At 39.3% G+C, this 14,629-nt stretch overlaps 2 protein-coding genes across 2 annotated transcripts; one reads left to right on the top strand and one right to left on the bottom strand.

The window, feature by feature from the left end:
* Positions 1 to 2,369: 2,369 nt before the first annotated feature.
* LOC130179317 (zinc finger protein 479-like) lies at positions 2,370 to 6,512 on the bottom strand. Its single transcript, XM_056392221.1, has 3 exons — positions 4,723 to 6,512; positions 4,205 to 4,432; positions 2,370 to 4,078 (listed from the first exon to the last, which is right to left on the bottom strand). The coding sequence occupies exons 1-3, from the start codon at positions 4,904 to 4,906 to the stop codon at positions 3,207 to 3,209; spliced, it is 1,284 nt and encodes a 427-aa protein (XP_056248196.1). The 5' UTR covers positions 4,907 to 6,512; the 3' UTR covers positions 2,370 to 3,206.
* Positions 6,513 to 6,689: 177 nt separating this feature from the next.
* On the top strand, positions 6,690 to 13,723 carry LOC130179299 (interferon-induced GTP-binding protein Mx-like). Its single transcript, XM_056392199.1, has 12 exons — positions 6,690 to 6,968; positions 8,497 to 8,637; positions 8,742 to 8,896; positions 10,858 to 10,996; positions 11,092 to 11,290; positions 11,377 to 11,455; positions 11,540 to 11,662; positions 11,825 to 11,966; positions 12,113 to 12,271; positions 12,401 to 12,477; positions 12,563 to 12,817; positions 13,084 to 13,723. The coding sequence occupies exons 1-12, from the start codon at positions 6,782 to 6,784 to the stop codon at positions 13,342 to 13,344; spliced, it is 1,917 nt and encodes a 638-aa protein (XP_056248174.1). The 5' UTR covers positions 6,690 to 6,781; the 3' UTR covers positions 13,345 to 13,723.
* The last annotated feature ends 906 nt before the right edge of the window (positions 13,724 to 14,629 follow it).

Raw genomic sequence — 14,629 nt, 5'->3', positions numbered from 1 at the left:
TGTGCTGCCTTCAGATTAGAGACGGATACTCTCAAGGGAAAATAACATTTTTGTTTGTTGTGGGAAAGAACCACGTGCAAGTGGAAATATTATATTCCTCACTACCACACGGATAAACTGTACTAAAGTGTACACTGACAAATACACTGTGTACTGAGATGTAGAGGCCCGAAGATCTACACAGTGTTTCCCTTATACAGAATTAATTTGTAGTTTATAACCAGCGCTAAACATAAAGTTCTAAACATATAAAATATATCTTTTTTTTGTTTGTTGTTGTAGTAGTAATAATAATAGTGGTATAGTGTACAAAAGAACTGCCTGAAGAAACAGAAACAGAAACTAAATTCCCTCCAGTCTGTAGTGACTGCTCCCTTCAGAGCAAGACAGCATCTAAATGTATTGTAATATACAGTGTACTAATAACTGAGAGGCAGGAATGAGGAGATTTGTTTTACATTTAGAAATTTGTAGAGGTGCTTAACCCTGTCACAGGATACAGGCTGGGAACTTGTTGTCACAATTTTGTTTTATAACTGCTCTTTGAAACATGAAGAGGATACTTTAGTTAGAAATTTGAGGTATTCTAATTAAAACAGATGCTTTTTTCAAAAGGGTCAAGTATTTAAAAAGGTGTTAGTGGGAATGATGGCCCCATCTTACTGGTAAATGTGGTTTTTTTTTCACAGTGACTTTAATTATATAAAACTAGATTAACTAGAATTACTGCCTGGCAGATATGCCTCTGCCAACCAGTTAGGTTGCAGGAAATATGGTCATAATCTCCCTTTGACCATTTGGATATAAAATGTCATCATTTTATCACCTTATCATGTTACACATTTGTGTTAAATTGAGTCATGAAGTGCTCAGTAACCTTGACCTTTGACCACCACATTCGAATTGGTTTATCGTTGGGTCCAAGTGAACGTTTCATATTTCTCATGGCGTTTGTGAGATATCAGGTTCAGGAGAATCGGACGCACAAACTGAAAACATAATGCCTTGAGCATCATCCACTTATTGAACATGATATCTTCGATAATAGGCCCTGACCTTACCCTATATAGCTGAATGACATCTGGGCCAACTGTTTCACAGTCTGTATATGTTTCCATAACATAGTTGCTATCATAGCTCATAATTGGACATCTGTAATGCTTTGATAGATCTTTCCACCTTACATTATGCACACTCCTACATTTAACTACCTTTACCTACATCACCTATATCTGCATGTTCTACTCTGCTCCCATCTGTAGGCAAATACAAGTTAACTAACCAGGTGTGCTCCTTCACATGTGATTTTATATTAATCATGGAGTCTGTGCAGTGAATGAGCCAACACCACAGCAACAAGTGTCAAACATGGGTTTGACTATGTGATAGGACTTATTGTGGCTATCAAGTTAAATCTGGACTCGTGTTTGTTGTTGTACAAGCCACGTTTTCTATCATCCTATCCTCCGTCAAAACTGTATCCCTGAAACAAAGTGCCCTATGGTGTCTACACAATTTAAATGTGTGGACCTCAGAGCTAAAGGAGTTTCCAGATTTGCCTGTGCGCAGTTAATTGGCATCATCCAACCCCTGTGGGAGATCAAGTGCCTAGCGGATAATGGACCTACAGGGAACCAGAGAAGGAGTGGAAGCTTGCAAGAAGTACCATGGCTACAACGTATGTATTTTGAAAAAAATTTTTTGTCTGCAAATGAATTCACTTCTTGTAGACAAGTTCACTTTATGCTTTATGCTGATGTTTATGATAGTGTCTGTAATAATGTTTTTTTTCTTTCCTTTTTCTTATGTTAATATTACACAGTTTTCATAGACTAATTACACACGGACTATTGCAAAACATTATAACAGGAAATTAAAAGAACTCATGACTATGACTTATTCAGTTATGAATGTGAGTATCTAGTATATTGTTTCATTTTGCTCATAATAGTAGACATGTTATGTTTGTTTTTAGGACAAGCTGAATAATATTAAGTACATGTGGAACACATTTAGAAATGCAGGACATTTAAAGTGGTTTAAACAGCCACTGCCTCTATAGATGTTGTCTGCTATGAATTATAAAAAGCTGTTATTATTGTATAACATGAAGGAAATACTCACAGTCATTTGTGTACACCTGCGTCAAGAACAGAGTCTAAAAGCTCAATTTGAAAATGCTTCACTTTGAACACTGAACCTGAAGCTTTGATGAAGGTTTAATGAGCGCATTGAGAGTGAACCAAACTGTAAAGCTGCAGTCCATAAAACCAAACGTTCAGACTGCAACTCCACCTGAGGAGGAGCTGCGATAGTGGACTTAAACTTGGAAGCAAAGAGGAAATGCAGATTCCAAACAAGGCATACAGAGCAGTGTGGGAGTGGAGAGGTTTTTTTTGCCTACTTTCAATGTTTCCCTCAGGTTTGGGAACTGTGACAATCTTTAATATGTGTGTCAGACGCCATAACAGGGTATATGTTGAGGGAAAATCATAAATGCCCAGAGCCAGCTGGGCCTCAGGGTCTTGTCAGTGGTGAGCAACAGTATCATATCACATCTGGTTTTTCATTTTTAACATGTCCATTAGTGCAGCTTTAAAATATCTCTTAACACATAAACACGCACCCCTCACTGTATGTTGGAAGTTTACTGTACTGTTTCACTCTTCCAACACTAATGTAGCTTCATCATCTGATCCTGAAATTGGCCTGTAGCAGTTTTATACATGATTTGACCATTTTGTTCAACTTTCAGTTCTGTGTGTTTTACTTTTGTTCATCTTCTCCTTTGTTGAAATATTCAGATGTGAGGGATGCATGAGATATGAATGGATATACAGTTAAGTAATTGCTGCTACTATGGTGATGACTGTCCTTTTGCAGTCTTGTTGGCAATAACATGATGCTAGTCATCATCCTCACTTGAAATAAGCGAATTATAGAAAGTGAGTCTATAATTTGCATGTCGACTACGTGAGAATCCAAACATGTCCCCATCACTTTAAATGCATTACAACAAATCTTATATCTGTTTTTGCTGTTAAGATAAAAAAAAAGACCATTTCAGCTAGTTTATAAATGTTTATCTATGCTGTTTCCTGGACAAATGAATTATGAGCTGTATTATGAAATATACTGCAGTCAGCATACTAATATAGTCTCTGACAATCCATGATTTCCAGCAGCATGACACAGTGTGTAAACAGTCACAATGGTGGAGTGTAATCCATTTTGTCCTCTACATGGATCTTTAGATGTGTGTTTAAGTTGCTCTTCCTTTTGAAGCTTTTCCCACACACCATGCAAAGATGGGGTCTCTCCCCTGTGTGTGTCACCATGTGCGTCTCCATGTCGCCTTTCCGGTTGAAGCGGCGACCACAGTCGGAGCACTGGTACGGTCGTTCCCCCGTGTGGATCCTCATGTGCAAAGTCAAAGCTCCCCTCTGCCTGAAGTTCACACCACATTCCTTACACTGGTACGGCTTCTCACCCGTGTGGATTCTCACGTGGTCTTTCAAATGGCTCGACTCTTTAAAACGTTTCGCACACATGGGACAAGTGTGTCTCCTCTCCCTGGTGAGATTGTTCACATCTTCCTCCACCCCAATACTCTCTCCGTCCTCGCTGCACAAGATGGAGTTTTTCCTCTTCTTTCTTGTTTCTGTAGGTACGAGCGCCTTAATCCATTCTCCGTTCACCACACCATCTCTATTCTGACCATATTCACAGTGATTTAGGAAGTAGAAGGGTTGAGATGCTCTGGTCAGTCTGAACAATTTGCAGCCTTTTCCATCAGCGTCTCTTCTCTGTTCCTCTGCTTTGTGAAATGTTTTGTTGCTCATAATCTGGCCGTGGGTCAGGCTACAAGAACGAGGCTCATCATAATCACTTTTCTCTGACTGAAGATAGAGTTCATACTCATGGTCTGTTTCTCCCCGAGGACTAGATGGTGTAAACTTTTCCACTTTGATCTGAGGGGGATCGGGGTCATCATGGTCCTGACAGAGGCTCCAGTCTTGTTCAGTGTACTGCTGCTCATCAGGCCCATCCTGCTCATGATGAGTGATTTCAAGTGGATCTACAAGGAAGAAGGTGTGAAAATATTCTAAATTTTGCAGATAATGCACAGTTTTTAGTGTTGCGTCTGCTGTAGCACACGGGATGAACACAAAAACTAGAAACTTTGACCCAGTCTTCTCCTCACCTTTCAGGGTTTCTCGTCGCAGTCCAGAAGACTCTGGATTTCTTCCACTGGGGACCTCAGCCTCCCTGGTTGGTGCAGATGTTATAAACTCATCAGCATCAGGCTCAGCTTTGATATCTGCTCTCTGTTCAACAGTTAATATTCTGTAGAGGTGTGAGTGTGGCTCCTTGTCACCTTCTCTTTTCATAAGCTCAGGAGACGCCTCCTTATCACAGACCTGATGAGCTTCTGAATGACATGAGAAACAGAGAGACTGGGCATCAAAATGTACTCTAGATTCACATTCAAATCTAAAATGAATCATGTTCATATTGTTTTATGTCATATTTGTTTATGAAACATCCTTATAAAATAACTGTTACTGTGACCCACAATTTGACAATATCACAAAACCTGAAGTGGGCTGCAGCCTCATCAGGGAAGCTGCAACTCCTCATCTTTGATTATCAAACGCTAAATAACAAACGATGAGTCTCAGCCTTGTTTATCGCCGAGTGAGAGCATTTCATCCACACAACCTGATCTGTGTAATCTGACTTCATGCCGCAGCAGCAGTGATCGCAGGTGATCTATCTCCTGCTTGGATCGGCCGATCTCTTCCTGGTGCTCGGTCAACGTTTTCTCCACCGCCCCGAAGATCTCCACAGCCGCCGCCGTCAGCCGCTCACAGATGAAGGCGTTCAGATGCTGCAGAGTGCCCATGTCTGTTCGCTCTCTGGTTTGGCCTTTTCTTAACACATCTCTGGGCGTGACTTCCCTGCTGTGAACGCTGTCAGTCAGTGGTGATTTTTAAAAGGCCGATTTATAGTTTGCTCCTGCTGATCACACACAGGAGGCTGAGGCTGTTCTCAGTTCTGCGTTCACTTCAGGTGCTCACGGAAATATTGGCACTGGCTTGTAGGCCACCCGTAGAAAAAGCGGTTTGACTCATAGACTGTATATTTGACTGTTAGGAAAGCACCAACTTGCATTATCAAGTTTTTTTTCTTTTATTCCACAGCATTTAGACACGTTAATAGATGTCAAATGAAAAGCCTAAGTCATTGTTTGATACCTCTAGTAAATTTGTGCTTCTCACGTGTTACCATTGCATTAGTACGGAGCCCCTAAAGTCCCAAAGGGTCATGTTTTTTTCATATTGTGCGCACAAGTTCATTGTTATCTTTGTCGTATTTTTTAGTCCTGTCCAGCTCTTTCACATCAAACTAGGAAAAACAATTTCTAGTGAATGAAGCCTTGTTGAAACAGGAAATGCTCTCTCCATTTCCACAAAGTTGGTTGCATACACATTGTCTAAAATATAGTGTATATAGTGTATGCTGTAGCATTAAGATTGAATTCATTTGAACTAAAGGGCGTAGGCTATAGCCCAAACCATAAAAAGCCCCAAAGCAAACGTAGACAAAAGTATGTGGACAGGAGTGTATTATGACTTTAGGAAATTTTTTTCTAGTGGACACAGAGGTGAATCCATTAAAGACAAATTCTTCCAAATTAGAAATACCGATGAGAGCCATGAATGCTGTATCTATATTCAGGAAGGCAAACACAGGTACTTCAACAAAAATGTATTGAACAATTTACATGGTTATGGTATAGCTATATATGAGCTACCATTGCCCGACAACTGGGTGATTTACAGCGTCATCGACAGGAACATCACCATTTATCAACCACATGTTAACTTCATCAATGAATTAATTGACACTCAGCATCTTGGCTTTATAACATAGTTCATGTTTTTCAGCTTCTTCACCCGGCAGCAAACGACCTGCATATTTTGTGCTGTAAGCATTAAATAAACCCTTTATAAACACACGCGCGCGCGCACGCACCATTCATACAGTACATACATACAGTATATATTATAACGTATATAGCAGTATAGCAAAGTATACAGTATCTCTCTCTCTCGCTCTCTTACTCGCAAAAAGTAAAGGGGGATTAATTGTTGCTGAGCACACAGAGTGGATGCTGTGTAGTGTTGTTAGGGAAGGGTTTTCAGTAGTTTGTGTTTCCGTAAAAAGAAACCAAAACCTTCAAGATGATCCGTGGAAATGCATCAATCTGTTACACTTTAAGAGGGCAACAGGCGAAATTCGTGTGTGTGTGTGTGTGTGTGTGTGTGTGTGTGTGTGAGTGTGTGTGTGTGTGTATATATATATATATTATGTATAAATCAAGTCTTTGCATCAAATTTCTTTTTTCATTATAGTACATTTTTGGATATACCATGTTCTAAATAAAGCTCCACCGTCTTCCATCGGCTTGTAAATACGTTTCAACATGGTGACAGTACAGTACAAATATCTGCTGAGATTTAAAGATGGCCTGGATGTTGAATAAAACCTCAAAATTAATACTCAACATTTGTTACATGATGTCATGCTTTATTCTTGAAATTGCGTCAAAGAGAAATGAAAGTCAAGGAAACAAAACCCAGACTAAGTTTCGGTTTCCCTCTATGTTTTCATGACTGTGCTGTCCTGTATTTGCAACCTATGCACACACTGCGCTCTCTCTGCGAACGGTCAGGTTATCAGCAACGGGAGATACAAGAGACAAGAAGTCTTCACCATGAACACTCTGAACCAACAGTATGAGGAGAAGGTGCGTCCCTGCATTGACCTCATTGACTCTCTTCGCTCTCTGGGCGTAGAGAGGGACTTGGCTCTACCTGCTATCGCCGTAATAGGAGACCAAAGCTCCGGGAAGAGCTCAGTGTTGGAGGCGCTGTCAGGGGTGGCTCTGCCAAGAGGAAGTGGTAGGTCTTTTGCTTTTGACCTAAGAGCTAATATATATATATATATATATATATCAACAGTGGTTTGTTACATTGCATTACTCAATTAAAATGTATGATATACAAAAATCCGCTTCTAGTGTTTTCATCACGATCATCTTTATGTATGTAATTTCTTATCTCTCTCTCTCTCTCTCTCTCTCTCTCTCTCTCTCTCTCTCTCTCTCTCACTCGCAAAAAGTAAAGGGGAATTATTTGTTGCTTAGCACACAGAGTGGATGCTGTGTAGTTTTGTTATGAAAGGGTTTTCGATAGTTTGTGTTTCCGTAAAAAGAATTCCAAAATCTTTATGATGATCCGTGGAGATTCATCAATCTGTTACACTTTAAGAGGAAAACAGGCGAGATTCGTGAAAAACTCTCAAATTCAAATTAAACATCTCAAGTTGATCCAAGAAATTTAAACCTAAATGATAGTAAAAGGTAAACAATATATATATATATATTATACATTGCAATATACAGTGTTCCTTTAAAGCATGCACCCAATTTCAATTTCAAAGCTGTCACTTTCAGGCTTTCTCTTTTTACCCATATTTGTAGGGTATTACAAAGTGGACAACTTGTATCTAACCGATAATATGGTCTTACCTTGTATTCTTACTGAGGGCAGAACTAGCGGTCATATACAGTATAGCAAATTAAATTTACTTTAATTTGTGTTATTATGGTTCTTTTGAATAAAAAAATACTACATAAAAAACTTAACTCTTTTGTAGGAATAGAGGCAGGTTTGTTCCAATTAGCAAACTACTTTGTCACAATAAATATTGTAATAAATGTGGCAAAGACTGCAAATAAGTCAGCAGAGTTGTCAAGTAACCACAAAATGGGAGAGAGAAAATAGGGCAATCTTTGTTAACACAGTGATCATTCAAAATTCATAGTGCTATATGAATAATCCACTGCTATACTACTAGTACTACTACTACTAATGATAATAATAATAATAATAATAATAATAATAATAATAATAATAATGACAATAATAATGTTTTATTTATAAAGCACACTTCACATTATAGGTCTAAATGTACTTTTCATGCCATACGTGCATTGAACACAAAATAACTGCACACTTGTTACTTGCCTTATTTTACATGATTTGCTCTCTGGTATTTATTTATTTAACCTATCTGCTGCTACCTGCTCATCCACACTCTTGTATGTTGTACATGTTACATGTTTTTAATGGCGTGTTATTGTACATTGGGCGAGATATACAAATTTCCACTAAGGTGGACAATAAAGTCAATCAGTTAATCAATTAAGGAGCAAAGAGCAGGAATAGAATCAATCAATGAATTAACCTCCACAGCTTACAATACATAAATAACATGAACTATTGTTCATAAATATCAGTAATGTTAAAATCTGCATGAATCACTTGTTATTTGGCCCATCATCTATCCATGATCTAATAATGTCACCAATTACAATGAATTTCACATTTTCCTCTGTGTTTCATTATTCACTCTTTCATAATTCAGGCATCGTGACAAGATGTCCTCTCGAACTGAAGATGAAGAGAAAAAACAAAGGAGAGGAGTGGTGCGGAAAGATAAAATACCGGGGCCAGGATGAGGAAATTATAAAAGGCCCTGCAGATGTGGAGAAAAAGATTCGTGAAGGTACAGTATGCAGCATTCGTGAGTTTAGTTTTATTCATTTTTCAGTGATCAGCATGTCTGTCCTTTCTTATCATCATGTACTGTATCACATTCTCTCTCTCCAGCTCAGGATAAAATGGCTGGGGTCGGTGTTGGGATCAGTGATGACCTGATCAGTCTGGAGATCGCCTCTCCTGATGTTCCAGACCTGACACTCATTGACCTGCCCGGCATCGCCAGGGTGGCTGTAAAGGGACAACCAGAGAACATTGGTGATCAGGTATGCTGCTTCAGCTCTCAGAACTTTATTATTCTTTTTTCAGATAAGGACAGAGAGAGAGTGATAGATAGATAAAACTGACCCACTGATAAAACATATGCGGACTTCAAAGGACCTGAGCTTCCTGAGGAAAAAGAGCCGACTCTGGCATCTGTGTTCAGGGACCACTTTAGAACCACTCGTTTAACGCGTCAGTTCATAGCAGGATACCTCAGAAAATTTGCTGTGGTTGTTCATGCAGCTGAAATAACAAACCACACCCAGGCCCTGACCTTTCCTCAACTGCTGCAGTTTGGTTAAACCCGGGGTTTTCAATTGCGATTTGGCACAACATGCTTTGAGTTTTGGAATTACAGCCATCATAATTTTGAGGCTTAGACAGGAAGTATTACATTACCATGGAATCATTTTATCTTTAAAAAAAAAAGAAAAAAAAGTCAGTTTTAGATTATGATGACATCTTGTACATACATGCTTCAGCTGCAACTCTAAAACCCCTTGATGCTGTCGACCACTCTTCAGGTCCAGGCCAGAGACGAAGTCTAGACCTCTTCACCAACACTTAACTTTCTACAAAACTACAACAACAAAAAAAGAAGTTACTGGAGTCCAATGCAATAGAATTTATTCTTTCACAAGAATAAAAGTGAGATCAGATCCCGATCTGAACTGAAGACAGAGAGCCTGTGCACAATCATATATAATCCTTTCCTAGGTGGGTTCTCCACCTATTTTCTAAAGTGAACCTATCACCACTTTGGGAGCAATGGTGTCCAGCCCCGTGTAGAATTCCCCAAACCAGGTCTGCCCGGGTAGCGTAGTAGGATGAGGTGTCCTGAAGCCCTTTGTCCACCTGTCCTAAGACTCCTGTGGCAAGGCGTGTAGTATGACCAGGCATCCAAGAGCCCCTCCACCACCCTAAACCTAAGGCCCTCGTCTATTCTCAACCTGGGCCTCCAACACCATTGCTCCCAGGGCATTCAGACCATTTAAAAAAATGTATTCCCTCCAGGTTCCGTTCTGTAACAATCTTACTTCAGTAAGGGCTGGTTCACATACAAATCTAACTGTAGCTATTCCATTGCATTATATACATTTAACATTCAGTATGTTTATAATGCATAGTATATTTTAGTGAAAATTTACTACAACAGTATTTGTTTATTTACAAAGCCCTTCTTGGACAATCTGCCATCATATATTACTTCCACATTAGTTTGGTCAGCTGGACCACATTACACCAGGACTAATGACTGGCTTACCCTCCATGTCCCTTGAGTCCATACTGAACTTGGAAGAACTGCTTTTGGCTTTTTTTCCACCATCCACCTGTAACTCACCATAAGCACTTGTTAGTACTTCTTGGTCATTTTAGATTCTTAATCTCTAACCTTTAACATGTGTTTGTATCTGTTTTAATTCATTCTTTTCATGACATTATTTATTAGTTGTATTTATATGTTTGTTTTAATTTGATGTCATTTTTCAACTGGTATTCTTATCTACTTTACATCATTGTAATGAGGGCTTTACCCTCAATGATCTTCGAGTTTAAATAAATACATATATTAAGTTTGGTGTGGGATACAACTTGAGCATCACTTTTTTCTATATATGTTTACATTTTGGCAAGTTGGCATCATTAAAAGTATGCAGAATTAGCTTTTAGTTTTAATTTTGAATATAATAAATTTTGGTTTAGGTTTCTGTTTGCAGTGTTCCCATGTTCTGATGTACAGACAATTATCACTTGATTCCTTTGATATCGAAAAACACGTAAAAACATGATGATTCTCTCTCTCTCTCTCTCTCTCTCTCTCTCTCTCGCTCTCTCTGCACATTATAATCATTAATGTGGCTTTAGATTTGTAGTCTTTTTCTAATATACGTTCATTATTTGATTTTGATAGTTGGAAAGTTTATAACATTATGCTTGATGTCATATGAATTGATACTTTCAGATAAAGAGACTGATCCAGAAGTTCATCACAAAACAAGAGACCATCAGTCTGGTGGTTGTTCCATGCAACGTGGACATAGCAACCACAGAGGCTTTGAAGATGGCACAGGAGGTGGATCCTGATGGAGAGAGGACTTTGGGTAAATAGATTTAATCTTAGAAAAGGTCCAACCAGCTCTTAGCTTGCTCTCTCTCTCTCACTGTCTCTCTTTCTCTCTCTCTCTCTTTCTGTCAGGTATCTTGACCAAGCCTGATCTGGTGGACAAAGGCACAGAAGAGACAGTGGTTGACATTGTCCATAATGAGGTCATTCACCTGAAGAAGGGCTACATGATTGTGAAGTGCAGGGGTCAGAAGGAGATCACAGAGAAGGTGTCTCTGACTAAAGCAATAGAAAGAGAGAGAATCTTCTTTACTGAACATGTGCATTTCCAGTAAGTTTTTGCTGAAAATGCAAAAATGATTTACAGTTTGGCAGGTTGTGCAGCATGTACATAGTAACTTTTTATATTTGCTGTAGGATTCTCTATGATGAAGGTTATGCCACTGTTCCTAAACTGGCGGAGAACCTCACCCTTGAGCTGGTGCATCACATCCAGGTGAATACTTTACCTGAATGATTCACTACAGATTATTTTGCCCACTTCAGATGTTAATGCTCTGACTTCCTGTGTGACTTGCAGAGATCTCTGCCACGACTGGGAGAGCAGATAGAAGAGAAACTAAAACAGACCCGAGAAGAGCTGGACAAATATGGCAGCGGACCCCCATCTGATGCAGTTGGGAGACTCGGTTACCTCATTGATGTGAGTTTACTAGACGGCACTTTCTACACTTAGGGTTACACAGAGAACACTGCTCCTCCTATCCAGTAGTGCATCCATAGTGATTTGAGCTTCTCAAATAAGTCCTTGCATTAGGATGTATGTTGATTATCATTTGCCCTGTTCTTTTATCTTATATTTTAGAGGGTGACAGGGTTTACACAGGATGTCATCAACCTCACCAAAGGGGAAGAACTAAGAGCTTCAGTCAGGTTCAATATATTTGCCACACTCAGGAAAGAGTTTTCAGTATGGAAAGAGACCATAAACGCCTCTGAACTAACATGTAAGTGCATTGACAACTTGGTCATAACATCACTTTTGTAACCTGATATGTAAACTCTTTAGTAAGACCTTTTTGCTGTAAAAAAAAAAAAAGCAACCTATTTTACATTTTCAAATACATAATGATGTATAACATTCATATTGCAGTCAACTGGAATATTGAGAGAGAGGTGGCTCAGTATGAACGAATGTACCGTGGAAGAGAACTGCCTGGTTTCATCAACTACAAGACCTTTGAGGACATGGTCAAGGAGCAGATCAAAAAGCTGGAAGAACCAGCCGTCAGGAAACTGAACGAAGTGGCAGGTATGTCATATCATGATGCTACAATGATTGCAGGCAATTTAAATATGTAATAGCCTACCTACCAGATATTGTATTGTTGGACTTATTGTACAATAATTGTACTCATTGATTTGTATGTTTTTTTTTAAGAAATTGTGAAGAGAGAGCTCATTAGATTGGCAGAGAGCAGCTTGGTTGGATTTCCTAACCTCATCAAGACAGCTAAGGTATCCTCTTCATTATCAGTTGCTACTGCATACGCATGACTTCATACTGTTGGAGGTTTTCTGACACATTTTGTATGTCCTTCAGATGAAGATTGAATCCATAAGGAGGGAGAAGGAAGCTGCAGCAGAGGCCATGCTGAGGACTCAGTTTGAGATGGAGATGATCGTTTACACGCAGGACTGCAGATACAGCAAGAAGTTAGGGAAGCGAAAGAGGGAAGAAGAACAGAATGTTGTGTCGTTCATAAATGGAACACAAACGAAGAAAAGCCCTGCAAGCATTAGTCAGAGTGGGGCCACACTGAAAGAGATGACGAAACACCTTAAATCCTATTACCAAGTAAGTGTCATTTACAGGCTGCACATTTTATTTTTGAGGTACGCAGCATTTAATACACATACACTGGTTTCCTAATGTTAACTGTAACAGAGGAAAGACAGACACAGACATATAAAAGCAGTTATTTTATTGTTGTACATGAACAGTGACAATGATCTTGAACAGCATAAAGTGACAATGAATTCATGAAGAACAGTTGTTATGTTGAAGTGGTACCCAAAATCACCAAAATCAAGAGCACTGTCATTCTCCCCTCCAAACTACAGATTGCGGGCCAGCGTCTGGCTGACCAGATCCCGCTGGTGATCCGCTACCAGCTGCTGCAGGAGTCAGCAGTCCAGCTGCAGAGGGAGATGCTGCAGATGCTTCAGGACAAGAAGAAAACCGAGTCCCTGCTTCAAGAGGACTCCAGCATAAAAACCCAGAGAAAAAACCTCAAGAAGCGCTTCGAGCGCCTGACAAAGGCACGCATTTTGTTGACTGAGTTCAGTATGAACATATATAACTTCAGCACAACACAACCGTAGGGCAACCCTTAAAACCAGAGGGGAGGTTGCAAAGTTGTTATAATTATGATCTATTACATTTCTTTATTTCTTTTCTTTGGAAATATTTATGTTTTTGACATAAGTAGTAATCAAGTAAAATAAAAAGAAGGACTCTTGTTTCATTATCACATTCAATCACATTTTCAGAGTTTATTTTTGTCATCATGGTCATGTTTCATAAATAATTCCACACTTTCAGAATGACATGCCATATATACAGTATATTGTGTGTGTTTTTTAATGTAATGCTATAACATGAAATGCTTTGTGGTTTTAAAGGGGAGGTGGGGGGTTCCATTATTTCTTGTTGTGTGGTTGGTGTGAAAGCAACTGAGCTAATAAACATGAGCTTATGGTGGTTGACATTTATTTATTTGTTCATCAAATGGGACCATACAGACATTGTTGCATACAGATAAGTAGTGCAACAGATGAAAGTTAAATAGATGTACTTGTTCAGGGGTGTCAAACTAAATCAGAGGGGGCCAAAATTAAGAACTGTGTCCAAGTCAAGGGCCAAACAAGGTCAATATTTATTGAAAAACAGACTTAGATTGATCATGTTTTTTCCTGTAGTAGGACAAGATGTATTATGTGAACAAGGTCTGCTGTGACACCAGACTTCTTTTTAACTCTTCTACCTTCTGGAGCCTAGTCCAGTTTACCTTTAATGTTAGTGAACAGATACTCTGCCTCCCACCTGTCTTGAAAGCCTCTGTTTTCAGAGTTTACCTTTCGTTTGGCCATTTCTTTTGGGGTCTAGCTTAAATCTGACTCAAAGTGACTGGATGAGCGTGGGATCATGACTATGTCAATGGGGGGGGGTTCTTGAGCTAGCACGCCTTAATTGACGTAGCAATGCGCCAGCTGTAGCAATGCAATCTGGGATTTGTAGATGTGTGTGTGAATGCTGTATACTGGCCGGGCAGTTCTGATAAACACAAGGTATTATCTCGCGGGCCACAGCTTTGAGTTTGACATGTATGTTCTAGTTGAAGCTAGTTTGCAGCCTCCATCCCTGGTCAGGTTTTTAAATTGAGGGAAAAACATCCAAACAAACACAATCAGCATAAAGACAACAGGACTAATAAATCCAACAGTGTGCATGTGTGTATGTATGTGTCAATGTATTTGGTATGGACAACAATAATACAATGATTTGTTTCTATCGGAATCAAGGCAAAAATTAACTTAAAAAGAAGAAAGTGATGAATCCGGCTGTGACGCACTTGTTATCCACTGCTTTTATCTTCAAAAGTCACAA

Source organism: Seriola aureovittata, chromosome 2 (assembly GCF_021018895.1).
Source record: "Seriola aureovittata isolate HTS-2021-v1 ecotype China chromosome 2, ASM2101889v1, whole genome shotgun sequence".
In the NCBI taxonomy this organism is placed as follows: Eukaryota; Metazoa; Chordata; class Actinopteri; order Carangiformes; family Carangidae; genus Seriola; species Seriola aureovittata.
Note: the sequence above shows the minus strand (reverse complement) of the source record. Positions and strands in the feature narration are given on the sequence as shown.

Bases quoted from the DNA above. Each gene is read 5' to 3' on its own strand.
- LOC130179299 (XM_056392199.1), top strand. From the start codon at position 6,782: ATGAACACTCTGAACCAACAGTATGAGGAGAAGGTGCGTCCCTGCATT. The intron at 10,997-11,091 runs GTAAATAGATTT...TCTTTCTGTCAG, and splicing joins TGATGGAGAGAGGACTTTGG to GTATCTTGACCAAGCCTGAT. The intron at 11,291-11,376 runs GTAAGTTTTTGC...TATTTGCTGTAG, and splicing joins ACTGAACATGTGCATTTCCA to GATTCTCTATGATGAAGGTT.
- LOC130179317 (XM_056392221.1), bottom strand. From the start codon at position 4,906: ATGGGCACTCTGCAGCATCTGAACGCCTTCATCTGTGAGCGGCTGACG. The intron at 4,433-4,722 runs GTTGTGTGGATG...CATGTCATTCAG, and splicing joins AGTCAGATTACACAGATCAG to AAGCTCATCAGGTCTGTGAT. The intron at 4,079-4,204 runs GTGAGGAGAAGA...TCTTCCTTGTAG, and splicing joins GCGACGAGAAACCCTGAAAG to ATCCACTTGAAATCACTCAT.